The 15,405-nt window shown below is 39.9% G+C and overlaps 1 protein-coding gene across 23 annotated transcripts in view; it reads left to right on the forward strand.

Annotated features, from left to right (window-relative positions):
• Positions 1–15,157, forward strand: part of MBNL1 (muscleblind like splicing regulator 1) — a 372,727-nt gene extending 357,570 nt beyond the window's left edge. For 12 of the 23 annotated variants that reach the window (XM_068280882.1, XM_068280883.1, XM_068280885.1 and 9 more), the window contains 5 exons: positions 1,050–1,203; positions 3,707–3,742; positions 5,968–6,062; positions 8,978–9,052; positions 11,252–15,157. In XM_068280882.1, the coding sequence (XP_068136983.1) occupies positions 1,050–1,203; positions 3,707–3,742; positions 5,968–6,062; positions 8,978–9,034 (342 nt within the window). In that variant the 3' untranslated portion in view covers positions 9,035–9,052; positions 11,252–15,157. The remainder of the gene's footprint in view (positions 1–1,049; positions 1,204–3,706; positions 3,743–5,967; positions 6,063–8,977; positions 9,053–11,251) is intronic. The other 11 variants (XM_068280894.1, XM_068280896.1, XM_068280903.1 and 8 more) reach the window with 3 other exon arrangements.
• The last annotated feature ends 248 nt before the right edge of the window (positions 15,158–15,405 follow it).

The raw sequence follows: 15,405 nt of genomic DNA on the forward strand, positions 1-15,405 counted from the left end.
AATTAATGTCCACTAATATTTTAACCACACTCAGTTATACTATAGCAAAATTTGTATTGCTGGATAGACAGACCAGCCTATATAGTGTATGCAACTGTGTATTGTATGTGTGTGGTTGGCATGGCTTTTTTGCTACTCTTACGTATATGTCTAGTTTTAACATTTGTAAGTCAATGTTAACATACCTGCATGCAGTGGTAGAGTTTGCATGTCTAGATAGGTGTGGAAGTGTGGGTATGGCTCAACATGACCCAGCCTTCTTCAACCATTCTGTAAAGCTTTAATTGTTGACCTTCATGGAGCTAGCAGTGCAGAGGCTCATTTTAAATAATTATAAATATATATATATATTTATTAAGATTAAATATAAAGACATCACCCATGTCACATTCTATCTGCTATATAGCTCCAAAATGCAATTTTTCTTTTAAAGATTTATAATCCTATTTTTCACAAGGTGCAGATATTATTCGTGTATAATGTCTATTGCCTTTGTGCATTAAAGGGCAACTCCGCTTTAAAGCATAAAGATGGGAAAAGGGAGAGGTGACCCGGTGTCTGTAAGCACTTGTGTGTTCTTACCCGCTTACAGTAGGTTCTGGTTTGATTTTTTCTTGAAATACCATGGCCATCTATCCAGGTATCAGATATCTCCACTTGGAATGATGTGGTTGACTCATAGGTAGGTTCTGGAACCTCATTTGTGGTGAAGAGGGAATCAGGATCTATCAAGCTTCACCCCTTTTCACCCTAGCCAGAAACTCCCATTTTCACAGATTTCTGCTTAAAGCGTAGATGCCTTTTAAAAAGTATAGATAAAGTGAAGGGAGGTCAGAATTTTCCATGTTAGCCCTGTTGACTAGATTACTGCTTTGTTTGCTGATGCCTTAGTCACTCAGCTGTGGAGAAGTAGGCAGAAAACTGCCAGTTCTCCACTACATGAGTGCATTAAGAATGATCTTTTTTTTCCCGTAGTAATCTCTTTAATCTTTTATTTACTTATTCTCTTCATCTCTTTTATGGTCTGCTCTAATTTCTTGGGCTTGAAGGGAATTCCTCAATCTGTACTTCCCCCATTACCAAAGAGGCCTGCACTTGAAAAAACCAATGGTGCCACCGGAATGTTTAATACGGGTTTTTTCCAGTACCAACAGGCTATTGCCAACATGCAACTCCAGCAGCAGGCAGCCTTCTTCCCACCAGGTAAGTTTAGCTTGGATAGTTCTGCACTAATTGTATAGTGGCATGAGCTAGAACCTAACACAAACATGTTGTAAACAGGAGACTGCAGAGTCTGCGATTGATTGATTTGCAACTGCAAAAGACATGCTGTGGGACAGTTAGTGCATGTTGTGTGTTATATTTCACTTGTGAAGATAAAACAGATTTAGCCAAGGACATTTGGGGAAACAGATGATCCATGAAAGATATAAAATGAAGACAAAAATACACACATGATGTGGTTTGGCCCAATCCTTTTCCATCCTGGTTTGATCTGTGCTTTACCCCTTTTGATCTGTGCTCTACCCCTACCATAGTTATTTCCAATGTCCATATTATCCATGTGGCTTGACTCCCAGACTCTTTCTATCAAAGCTATTATAGGCACAGAGCCATGGAAGATGATGGCACTACGTCTGGATGGTGTTTGTAGACTAGAGGAAAGTCAAAAACACTATCTTTTCACTAGGAACCAAACGTGACATACATGGATAACCAATATTTTGACTGCTTTCGACCCTGTTTAAAAAAAAACGCATGAATATTACATTTATCTTAACATGCAAAATATGCTTCCAAATTGGAATCCTAATGCTTGCTCATAGAACAAGCAGAACACAAACCTAACCAAGTATGAAATGTGAATTCCATGGACAATGGAACCTACAGCCTGATAGGTCATGTTTATATAATAATTGTTATGGCCTCCAACCACTGGCAATTGGATTGGGCAGCAGGTGTATGCTATACAAGCCTCATCACCATTCACCCTGCTTTCAGAATACTGATCCACTCAAATTTCTTTGGCTTGATCCTGCTATTGCCCCCACTCTGTGGGGTGCCCTGGCCCAATCCTTTCTCCATAGGTATAAATTCTTGGCCAGGCTGAGCATGCATGTTCATGTTTTGATCTTTCATGTGCAAATGCCCACCCAATTACAGTACCATCTGTACTTTGGTGCAGACCCTAGTAACAAAATGCAAGGGTCAGGGGGTGTAATATGGTTGCCAGTGCAGCTACCCTGACCCACTGCTAAACATACTAACAGACAATTGCTGTGCTGCTTGGCTTTTTCAGGGATTCTCTTAGTGTATGAGTTAAGCATTAGCTTGTTATAACAAAGCATCCTGCCTGCTGCTTTATTTGTCAGGCCCTATATGAGCTAAATATCTGTGAGAGAGACATCTGAAGGAAGCATTCATTATCTCAGAAAGTGAGGTAGTGTAACCTTGTAGTGAGCAATATCACTGGTAGGGAACTAGTATTTCTTGTGAGGGTTCTAACACAAGTGCTTTGCATTGGGACATATCCCTTGTAAGATTCAAACTTTCAGCTGCCCAAGTCTGGAGCTGATGCCAAGTAAAGATCTGCCCTTATTTTAATCATATACTTCAAAGTGTTATGATGGGCAGAAGTGGGGGTTGCTTACTATTTATTAATAGTATCCACTCACACTTGTCAGTCAGCAATGTAGCCAATGTAAAAATCTGACCTGCATGATTATATGATTATTCCGGACAGTGGATGCGTTTCCCACAGAAGCCTATGGTGAAAGTAAATCTGCTTTGGACACCAACCAGACACAAAACACCGCAGCCAAACACAAAACACAGTCGGAGTGGACACTGCACGGTCTGTGCCGAATGGGCCTTTTGTGATCTGGATCGAGGCTCACTAAGGCCTGGAACACACCAGAGGAGTTTTTCTGAGCGTTTTGAGTTTTTAAATCTGCTGCTAATGTTATCCTATGTGTCTGTGCACACTGGAGCAATGAGGTTTTGTAAAAAACCCCATAGCATTACATTGGGAAGAGCTTTTAGAGGTTTCAAAAGCTCTTACCAATGTAATGCTATGGGGTTTTTTACAAAACCTTATTGCTCCAGTGTGCACAGGCACATAGCATAACATTAGCAGCAGATTTAAAAACTCAAAACGCTCACAAAAACTCCTCTGGTGTGCACCAGGCCTTAGTCTGACAGTGACGGCTGGTCAGTAAAAGACTACAGATTCTATTTTTAAGTTACTGCATTCCCAGTATTATTTGCCAGTTCATGCACAATACCAGTATTACATCAGTGTTTTACTGTTCCGTATACTGTCAAAGCAAGAGCCGTGTGCATGAAGGATTGGGACATTTTTATTTTATTTTTATTTTTTTAGAATTCACTAAAGTAGCCTTTACTTATTGTAAGCTTTGCCAGTGTGCAATATCCCCAAATATGTATCATCCTTACCACAGTACTAACAAATAAGATGATGGGCAATCTAATGTACCTTTTCCTACCTCTTCTCAACAATTATCCTAATCATCACTGTGCTCCTTTGTGATTTAAGTATGCTTACAGTTTTATGCCACTGTTTCTGTAATAACAATTTTCTATCTTGTTTGAATATTTGTTTCCCTAATAACATGTGTGATGGGTTTTTTTTTTTAATTCTTTCCCCTTCTCAATCCACCTTCCTGTTGCAATGCATGATGGGCAGGCTCAATATTGTGCATGACACCCACTGCAAGTGTTGGTAGGTGCCAGCTTTGTTTCTTAATTATTTTACATGCCTGTTGTACCTATATTCTTGCACTCAAAATCCATTACTCTTAATATGTGACTTGGGGAGACCTTCCTAGTAATTTTAATGGAGATGACATTTAATCAGTTTACCAATTTGTTCTTGCAATGCCAATTACACTGCTTAGAATATAAATAATATAACTCTTGGCTGACATGGATTTTGACTGCATTTCCTAGTTTGTATTAGAAATGAAATAGTTTGATTTTACTGACATTTTTAATGCATTTTAATTTTCTAAAGGTTTTCACTGTCACTCATATTCATTTTATGTCACTGGCAATGCTTCCGTTGTACGTGTCTCCAAGCACCATGGAGTTGAGCAATTTAAAATCCTAGGGAAGTGATGTAGCAAACTGGGCAGTTGATTGGCCTTGGTGCAAGATGTGTACCAACCCCAGAGAGTAGGATTATATAGATGTGGGAAATAGTATCCTAAAAATAAGTGAATTTTTAGAAGTAGGGAAGAGTGGCCCACTTGCTGAGCTGATTCCTGTGACAAATGGCATGGAAGTAACATTTCATTGGATCACAGAAGGAATGATTAATACTAAGCAGGAGGGCCAGTGTGTCCCATCAATACTAACTTGCCTGACCCTGATGCCAGGCCTTCTCCCCTATAAATCTGCATTCTGAGTTACAAAGACTTGTTGAAATCACCAGTAAAGTCTTTTGTAAGTACCAGTCTTCAAAAAAAAATCATAAAAGACAAACTTCAGTAAACAGAAATATGATGAAGGAAGATAGCACATCCTCATGGAACTGATCTGTTCTTTGGTGAAATCCAGCAATGACTGTAGCGCATTCTGCATCTTCTTTCTCACATCTTCTTCCTCATCTCTCAGTAAGAAGAGTTGTGGTCATGCACAATGCTGTGAATGGCATTAGTGCAACTAAAGCGCAACCTTCAATTGCGCTAGAAGATCGGGCACCAAGTGGCTTCACATAAAACAGCCGTTTTCACGCCTGACTGCCGTTTCACGGGGACTCCAGAGTTTACGGACTCTGAAGAAGCAGGAGTCCGTGTGAAGTGGTTGTCCTGCTGGAACCTGTACCTTTCCCCACTGTCTGCTCACCTATGTCTGTCTAATGCTTTTTAATAATTGAAGTTGCCATAAAGCCTGGAGTTTTATGTAAAGCCATTTGGTGCTCGATCTTGTTACACAATTTTGGAACTCTGTATATCACCGCCTGCATTTAATGCCAGCATGGTTGTCTGCATTGAATTAATGGACAACCCTAACCTGACAATGGAAGCCAAGCCATCCCTGCTGGGATTAATTAGAGAGTTGATAATCTCTACCTTAATTTTTGTACCTGTTTTTCATTTGTTTAATTTTCAGTGAGTCAAATGAAAAAATATATCTATTTCAAATACATCCTACCTAATAAATCCCCTTGTGTCTCTGTGTCCCATGTCCGTGTGTGTGTGTCCATGCTTTGTGCTACTGCGCATGTGTCGCAGGTACAGCCGTTGTTCAAACGGGAGCAGGACAGCCAGGGGGCCGGTCGGGCGGGTGCGTGCGCACGCACACAGTGGGCAGGCACGCGTGTGCACGCTGACAGGTGGCGGCAGTGATGGACCTAGAGCCCATTATTAAACGGGCTAAGGTCCCATGTGTAAAATATTCTTGATGTAGTTTTATAGCATGAAATGCTGGGCTTCCACTAACTGGCATGTTAGACAAGAAATATGACTCTGACGTGTTGTTCAGGCAAGTTAGTAGTGTAGGAAAATGTGTGAATTTCCAGGGCCTCCGACTCAGCACCTGCACTGGGGCCTTTGGTCACACCAGTATTACCCCGCTCAGTGACCTTTGTTCCTGTGCCATTCTACCTACATCCTTTTTAAATACCAATGAAGTCCATCATATGGCTTCTGCCACTGTGTGCAGGTGATGGGTCATTAGATTAAGCCTAATATATGCAGGATACCTTATGTTGATGGTAACAAACATTTTCCCTTTTTTCTCTTTCATCTTACCTTCTTCCTCGTTTCCCCGGAATGCTGTCCTGCTTTTGCACTCTGATTGCATGACACTCGCTGGTGATGATGTTACCCCACGTGGCTTCTCGCTGCAATAAATACCATGCCAAATTGATCTGCCACCTGTTGCTATGGTTCCCACTCTGCTACACTCTTCTGTATGTTTGCTTATATGATTTCCCTCCGAAAGTTCCCATGGTGCACGGTGCAGCTCCGGCTACTGTGTCTGCAGCCGCAACATCTGCCACAAGTGTCCCCTTCGCTGCAACAGCCACAGCCAACCAGGTTTGCTAATTTACAGCTTCCATTCTTAAGAACAACTCTAAATCAGTGCTCAAAATTCATACATTCTGGGTTGGCTATTACCTCTTGTTGGCATACAGAGTAAGCGTTTAGAGCAGTTATTTTTGGAACAGTACTTTGTTAAAATAGCAGTACAACCTCTCATCTCATAGAGAGTTATACAATATTCCGCTGTACACTACAGATCAAAAAGTTATTGAGTCTGTTTTGCCTAAAAGTAGGTATGTCATTTTAACTTGCAAATGGGAGAGTGCTTGCTGAATCCACTCAAACAGTAGCTCATTTTCGGCTGTGTAATTTTGTTAAATTGCTTTCGTTTAACTGTAATTTCCTTTACTCTGGAAGTGACACAGTTTATATTACTCACTTGTAATTTTTAATGTTGTGTCAACTGTGGTGAGGCAAGGCTTCAGTAATTCAGCTAACGGGGAGGAACCATAGGCTTAAACAGCACAGTATTTCATTGTAGAAGGATCATTCATGTTGGGTTAAAAACGCTTTAAGTGGACCTGAGCTCAGAACTTCCTCTCTGCTTTAAAAGATACTCAACAGCATAATACCATTTAAAGAAAAATATTTCTTTGTTACAGCTGATACAAATCCTGCAATAAATCTGCAGTGTGTCTACTTACTGCTTTCATGGCAGCAGACATATTGTTAACATCCTGTGCTTTCAATTGAGCTTATCTGCCGTGGCGGTCAAGTGACACAGGGGAGAGATCAAAATACAACTTGTGATTAGACACAGATGAGGGGGAATTATAGAGGCTAAACTCTCTAAATACATACATGGTGCATTTCTCTCTGTGTTCCTTCTGTCCTGTGCAAGAGTGCAGGTCCACTTAAGGCACTGTAAGTAAAATGTACGGAATATAATGTACAATATAATATTATTGCTCAGGGGAGATTTTTTTCTTACTTACTACTCAATGTTAACATGGCTGTCCTGCTTAAACACTAGTGTAGTTACATAGTTCTATTTATAGATATATGAACAAACCCTCACTGAATTGCTCATTAAAAGAACATATAAAGCACTGCAATTACAGATTTTGTATAAAATCATTTAATGCCCAATCAGTCATTTATCACACTTGTGCAGGGTACTGCTGCAATCTGAAGATGAATTTCAATAATAATTGAAATTAACTTATTCTTTTTATTGCCATTTTCACAGCCCCGAACTCATAATCTTGAAAGCTGACCTAAACTCTTGCACAGCAGACAAGGAAAATGCATATCATTGCTGAGAAATTCACTCAGTATGTGCTTAGAGTGAGCACCCTGTCTAATTACCCCTTATCAGCAAGTAATCAGCAAATGTAAATCAGGACTGTCAGCTGTGTCTGAGCTGTGCCACCCTGTGCCATTGTTCTGGACTAATATGTGTACATTGAAGGTTAACCCTTTCTGTGCTCCCTTTAATATCCTGGAAGTAAATACTGAAGGTTTATTGTATGAATTCTGTAAGTTGTAACAAAGAAATGTTTTTTTTCTTTGAAAGTTATTATACTGTTGCTTATCTTTTAGAACAGAGATTAAGTTCTGAGCGTATGTCCCCTTTAACGTTTAATTTGTGAAATACTTTACTTTTAGCTTTTAGAGCAATAGTCACGCCAAGTCCCCTCATTATTACCCATTGTAAATTCTCTTCTCCCAACACTGACTTGGGGGGATGGAGAGGTCTTGACTAGTGTCCCAGACGACACTGGGAATTGCCTGGCAGTCTGGGTCTAGTTGTAAGAATGAGCAGTAGTCAAGCAGTCACCGCTTTAAAGCTTAAGGTGTTAAAGTATTTGTGAGGTGAAGAATGAATGTAGCTTTACTTACCTGGGCCTCTTCCAGCCCCTAGAAGTCATGTGTGTCCCTTGCCGCAGCTCCGGTCTTCTCCTGGGTCCCGCTGGCAGCCCCTGAAGGATCACCTGCTCCCAATTGGTCAGTGCCTTCTGCCCACGAGAATGCGCTCATGCCACTGGGAACATACTGTGCCTGCGCAGGAGTTTCCAAATGATTGCAATGATTCAATTTGATGTTCAATCGTTTGAGCAATTGTATCGTTAATGGTCACCTTGAAGGACCACTGAAGTGAGGAGAATATCCAATTGCCTGGTAGTCCTGCTGATCTATTTGGCTACAGTAGTGTCTGAATAACAGCAGAAACAAGCATGCAGTTAATCTTGTCAGATCTGATAATAATGTCAGAAACACCTGACCTGCTGCATGCTTGTTCTGGGTCTATGGCTAAAGGTATTAGAGGCAGAGGATCAGCAGGACTGCTAGACAAACTGGTATTGCTTAAAAGGAAATAAATATGGCAGTCTCCTTATCCCTCTCACTTCAGTTGTCCTTTAAGACTATCTGGTAGCTGTACCATCCCAAAAGGCAAACATGCCATCATGATATAACACAATCAACACGAACACACACATCATTTGTATAGGTGTTTAAAGGGATCAGTAATGTTGTCAGTTTGACTTAAATTTTTAGGGTATTAGGATATAAAATTTAAGACTTCTTTAAATCAAGTGATTCTAGCTATAAGAAATATAATGTAGTTTTTCAACTGCATAGTTCTAGATACAGTAGACACAGTAGGATTCAGTATGAATTATGTATGCCAACAAAAGAGGTTCTGTTTTTTAGTCACTGCTACATATGTATTCTACTACATATTGCGCCTCTGCTATCCTGTATAGCTGATGACACTAATTTAGAGTTGTTTAGCAATTCTTAACATCAATTTGCTACTTTAGCATTTAGTTTCACAATTATTACTTATAAGTATTTCTCATAATGCTTTACATTCAGAGATCAAGTGGTTTTGTTGTGTTTTCTTTCAGTAGCCGAGTGTTGGCTGCAAATGTTTTCATTTCACGTTTAACTTGTTTTATCTACAGATACCCATAATATCTGCAGATCATCTGAGTAGTCACAAGTATGTTACACAGCTCTAAAGATTATATCCTGATGCAGTAAGTTGATTTAGGATTTTTATTTTGTCTCTTCATTTTGTTGTTATAATGCTTAGATTCAGAGAACCTGTACTGAAAATATATTTACCTATATTTAAAATATTTTATTTTAACTATTTTGCCAATATTTACCTTTTCCGGGTCCAGCACAGGTGCAGTAGTGGCTCTCGAGCCCGGATCAGGCGGAACTAGCCGAGCACAGTCGGGTCCACTCTACTGAGCAGTACAGCAGCCCTGACTGGGATCGGCTATTTCCGCCTTATCCAAGCTGAGAGCCGCTACTGCACCTCTGCTGGAGCCGGGAAAGCTAAATATCGCAGGCGCTACTGCATGACAAATTGGCAGCTGTGGCTTTGGAGGGGCCTAGAGAGAGACCACAGTGGAACTGATGAGGATGGGGGAAGCCTCAATCGGATCCAGAGGCTTCTCCCCTCCTGAGGTAAGTACCCCCCAGGGGCCCATTTTTCAGTATAGGTTCTCTTTAGATTATTCATTAGCATATTTTAACACATTTTCAATTGCCTAGTTATGATGCAAATAGGAATACTGCCATAATCTGGCTTTTTTGAAGGTGCTTATTTCCCAGCAGTTATGACTGTGCCATGAAAACACTATTTAGTGTAGACTATTGCTTCTGAAGAGCAGTAACATCTCATTGTGTTCACTCAAAAAATGTAATTACATCCAAAGAATTCCCTGGGTTTTTATTGTCCGTAGTTCATTGGCTGTTATGAATTGGGCACAGTGTGACTCAATGAACCACACCTTTAATTCTGGGAATACACAATGAGCAGATTTACTGGCCGATTGATTTTCAGATTGTTTTTCCAATCATTTTCCATTCACTTCTGTGAGAAAATTGATCATAAAAAAACGATCAAAATCAGATCGGACCTGTCGGAAATATTATCTATTGAGTCATCTATCTGCTGAAAAAACTCATGGTGTATTCCCAGCATAACAAGTACGGAGTCAGTCAAGAGAGATGTGGCAAACTGCACTATGATAAGCACAGGAACCATGACACTAACAGATGTTGGAATAAATCTTTTAGCCCCTTTTTACATTTGTAAAAATAAAAACCCAATTTGCTGCAAAGTAACAAAGGGACTTGCTCTGCACTGGCTTCTTTATTGTAGTCAGGTGGGGGACATAACTGCTATTGCCTGTGGTCAATACTTCAGTGTCAGGAATGAGAGATGCATGCGGGCCTGTCAAGGCTTTCCGCAATCTCGTTAAGTAGTTTACCCCTGAAGTGTACTCGAGGGAACATGTGGTATGGTGAAATAAACACCTGTGCATGCAGTACCAGTTCTACTTAGAACTTGTCTGTGTTCCCTTTTTATTTAATTATTTTTAATTGCAAGGATTATTAATTTAGTTTATCTGTGAAGTTGGCCTGCATAAGTAGAGGTAGGGCTGTGGAGTCGGTACAATAATCTTCCGACTCCGACTCCTCAGTTTATGAAACCACAACTCCGACTCCGGGTAACCAAAATGGCCCCGACTCCTCGACTCCGACTCCTTAGTCTAATATTTATCAGGGCTGTGGATTTTGTACAAAAACTCCGACTCCGACTTCTTAGTTTATGAAGCTCCAACTCCGACTCCGGGTGCCCAAAATTGCCCCGACTCCTCGACTCCAACTCTGACTTCACAGCCCTGACTAGAGGAGTACATTTCATAAAGGTGCCAGCATAAAAGGGTTCAGGAAATAGTAGTAGAATATGTGTAAATTTGCCGCTATTCTACTTCTTGATTTATATAGTAAAATATTTGTAATATTTACTGATATTTTACTATGACCTAACCTCTCCCTACTCTCACTATGGGAACTACAGCTACAAATGTTGGGTGCTTTGCACCTTCCTTTTTCCACCGGACGCGTCTTGCGCCCTTTATAATTGATCCAAACTAAAGACCATAAAACCTATGATAAGCAGGAGTGATAAGAAGTTCTAAATGTTATCATTTTTCTGTGTGGGAACTGAATTAAACTGCTGCTATTTCAGTGTGATGTTATATCTGGCTTAAAATATCAGATCAAAGTTTTCAACCCTTAAAATGAAAGTACGGTGATAATCGGGAACTCCAGAAAAGTTTTATTTAGGATTACCTCTTTAGAGCCAATTCTTTATCTTTTAAGTCTATTTTTACATCATGTTAGCTTTAAATATGTTTTTTGTCTTTGTTTCACAGATCACATATGGAGGAGAAAAGGACCGTGAACTTGAAGCAAAATACAGGCCAAGGCCATTAGCCATAGTGTGCACACAACATAAACAAACACAAAGTTTCTCATATTGATACATCTACATCTTGCATGCTGAACAATACGAAGTTCAACACGGAACCCCATCACACATATTGCAGTGTACAATTTGTACATTTTCTTTGAATGTTTAGAAGAAAATTACATTTGTCAAGTATACATCATATCCTGCCTTTTCACAAAGCATTTGGGATACATGCAACTTTACCAATTCTCATTAACACACATAAGCCTTATGTTGGCCTCATGCATGGTCCTCATATAGGCCTAATAGAGACCATATATAATAGAGCAAAGGGTGATTATGTGCAGATAACAACCAGTTTCCATTCAAAACTAGTTTAGTGTAGACAAGCTGGATATGGTGATATCTGATTGGCTGCACATTTCTCTTTGCCTCATTAAATACTGGTGAGGATGTATGTATAGCTTTATGCATTGAGAACTCAGAATATGTTGTAATCTTGAATCTTCAATATGCTGGTACGTCTTTAGACCAAGATTATGATTTGTGTTTGTGTTTTTACTTTCTTTCAAGGTTTACAAATAACAAAAGGTGCACCTTGTATTTAAAAATTGACATTGTAGCGGAGAATATGCATGCAGAGTAGTTTTATAAGGATAATATTTTTCTTGATATAGATTTAAAAGATGGCAAGATGTCTGAGACACATGAATGTGCCAAGCAAACCACAGCTGTATATGTTTTTAAAGCACATTAAGTATGGTATTACTAATTGTTCTCATCAAGTGCCATTGACTGTACATCTTATAGAGTATTATTTCAGCAGTGTTACTTTTGGAGCTCCACAGAAATGTTGCGTTCGAATGGGTCAGTCAAAGGCACTGTTGTTGATGTTGTCGTTACCAAGCCAAAGTTCTTATGTAAATGAGTTTATGTGAACCTGAGATGTAGATCTGACATCACTAGAAATGCCATCCTTTTATGTGTATTTTCAGACAAATCAGACAGTGTCACAAAGTGACAGAAGATTTTGTTAGTTGTGCTTACAGGCAAACCATATTGCCTTTATTTTACTGCAACAGTCAACCACTCATGACATATGGCAGTAATGGCTGTATTGAAGTCAGTACGGATAGTGGATGGGCTGTATCAGATTCAGTCTGTTTCCATACAGCAGGCTCTACATGTTGTCTAAATGTTTGTTGTAAACAACATTGCTGTTTCACATTTGTTGAGGTCTTACAAATGGGCTTCAAAGGCACTTATTTAGAGACGATGCTCATCTTAAAATGTACCCGAGGCTACCCCCAGGATAAAAAAAAGTCATAACTATCCTATAGAAGCTTCCCTAGTTCTCCGGGTCCCCCATTGCCGAACATGGACCCTCCCGAAGGAAATCTTCAAGGACTTGTCACTAAGAAGATTGGACACCTACACGGGTATGGCCGAGCCTCCGCAATAAGCCACAGCCACTTGTACACGAGTAGCTCCATTCTACTGCGTAGGTAGGCCGTGCTCAAGCGGGGGCAGCATGGCTGCTCTCATGCCAGAAAAGAAGTGCAGCCCTGATGTTCTGGAGAGTCCTGGCGAGCAGTGGCAAGGAGGACACGGGAAGCCTCTACAGGATCTAAAACCTCTCATGGTGCTGTCTTGCTTCCTGTTAAGAACATTTCTTCTCACTTCTCCAGAGTCACTGAGTTTAGACACTGAAGTCGAACATCTCCAATGGAGGCATGGATATCAATAAAGGAACTTATTTTACTAGCATGAAGAAACAGAACATTTAAAAAGTTTTTATTGATCTTTATGCACCTGTTGAGAATATTTGTCTTGCTTCTTATCCCTTCTTGTCTTAGTGGCAAGATCAGCAAGAACTGGAAGTAAGCAGGAATTTCCTCAACAGGGACAAAACGGCAATTTAAAATTTGATGTGTCTTCTAACCTGTCCCTCATTCATTTCACAACAGTATTCCCCTGAAGTTTAATACGATTTTAGCAAACATGTTTTTAGCTCGCTTACCTGGTATTAATGTGATAGATGTTTCATAGTATGATGCAATCACTTATGGTGTCCATTAAAGATACAATCCTGGACCAGTCAATTGTTTCCAATTGCTGTGGTAAACAAAAAATTTCCCACTAGCCAATCCAATCAGATAGATGGAATGGAACCAAAAAATGGATCAATTCCAATAATGTGATTGAATTGGTTCCTGGGAATTTGTTTGTTAATGAGCAAGGCTGATCATTTCCGATTGATTATTGCAGCGATCAGAAATGATAGATTGGCTGCAGGATTTTATCGTTCATTTATAAAAGTGTGCTAACAGACGATAATGGAGATTATTCTCTGTGCTGCACAGAGCATCAGGTACTCATGCAGGCAGAGGGGGACATATGGAACATCTCTTGTAGTTTAGTAAGCAGTTGACTAACATGCTGCAATTCTAAAATCACAGCAAGACCCTACAATCTACCCACTACCAGTGTTATAGGTGATACCTGTGAGCATCTATGGGGATTTCACTGTGTACTTACAAATGTAAACACATTTTTCATCGTGCCAGGAAACTCGTGTTTATGTCAAACACTCTGCGACTTATAGTACCATTCACTGGTTGAATTACAGTAATTTGTAGTGCCATTTACTGCTTGAATTACAGTAATTTGTTGTACTGTTCACTGCTTGAATTACCATAATTCACAAGTGTTCGATTGGGCATTTAACGGGAACACCAGTCTTTGCATTGGATTGTCAGATTCTAGATATGATGTTCAAAACATCGCAACATTTGATTAAAATTGTCTGTTACAGCCAACGCCAGTCTTGGAGTAGCTATCTAAACTATCTGTGATAAAAAAAAAATACTAATTGCTCCTTGGATTTCCAGTGCCATGAATATTATGCTAATTGAAACAATAGGATATTTATAGTCATGTACTTTGCAGGCTAAAGTCTATTGAGTTATGTGTGTGTGTGGTGGTGGTGGTTGTGGAGGGGGGGGGGGGGGGCTGAGTGTGGCTGCGCTGCTCTTATTAGATTAATGTGTCCTTCCTGAGATGTGGCCTCTTGCTGGTAAAATTATTTGAGAGGGAAATGGTTAGAAATGACTTTCTTTTCTTCACCCTTATCAAGATAATTTTAAGTATTACTTTTTATTTGCCCTTAGAGATTAGACATGATAAAGCAGATAAACTGTTTCACAAAATATTGTAAAACAGAATTTTCAATGTCTGCTAGTTAGAGCTATGTAAAAAGATCGGTTTTAGATAGCCTTTTACACTTTAATGTAAAGTTCCACTTTTGTTGAAAAAAAAAATCCACATTTTTCACCTCTGTACAGTACAGAGTTCTTATCTCAATCTGTGTTTGAAGACAAACACAACTGTTCCAAAAGGTCCCTAACAGCAAAATGCCCAATGGATGTGATAGTGTGCTGATTTCTCCAATGCAGCAACTCATGCAGGAAAGTTAGACTTACTTGGATGTTGCTATGCAGTCTGCACTTTAAAAAGTATGCCAAAGAAGTACTAATTGGGAGAAAAACGCTATTTCATCTTTTACCATTTTAGACAAATGAAAAAGATGCAGTTTAACTTCAAAACTATAAAATAACATATCATATGTAAGACTGGTGTAACAACATTTTTCTTTTTAAGAAAATTGAATTTTACCTTAAGCTTAACCGATATTTTAAATGAATCAGTGTGTGTGTGTGGTTTTGTTTGTTTTTTGTTTCCCATAATTAAAGCATACCTGAAGGGGAGGGAATTTGAATAGATACCTCAGTAGTTGGTAGACTCTAAATGGTCTAGAAGCGTCCTGATCTCTGGTAGAGCCCATCACTTAAAGTGAACCTTAAGAGTAAAAAATAAATTGAGTTTTACTCACCTGGGGCTTACCTCAGCCCCCTGCAGCTGATCGGTGCCCACGACGAGTCGCTCTGATGCTCCGGGTCCCACTAGCGGCCACTTCCGGTTTCGCCGTCAGGACCCGTCAGGCTGGGGAACGCGGCTGATACTACTCGTTCCCAGCCAAAATAGCACCCCTATGCAGCCATATGGCCGCATAGGGGTGCTATTTTGGCTGGGAACGCGTAGAAACGGCCGCCTTGC

The sequence above is a fragment of the Hyperolius riggenbachi genome, chromosome 4 (genome assembly GCF_040937935.1).
Source record: "Hyperolius riggenbachi isolate aHypRig1 chromosome 4, aHypRig1.pri, whole genome shotgun sequence".
Taxonomy (NCBI): Eukaryota; Metazoa; Chordata; class Amphibia; order Anura; family Hyperoliidae; genus Hyperolius; species Hyperolius riggenbachi.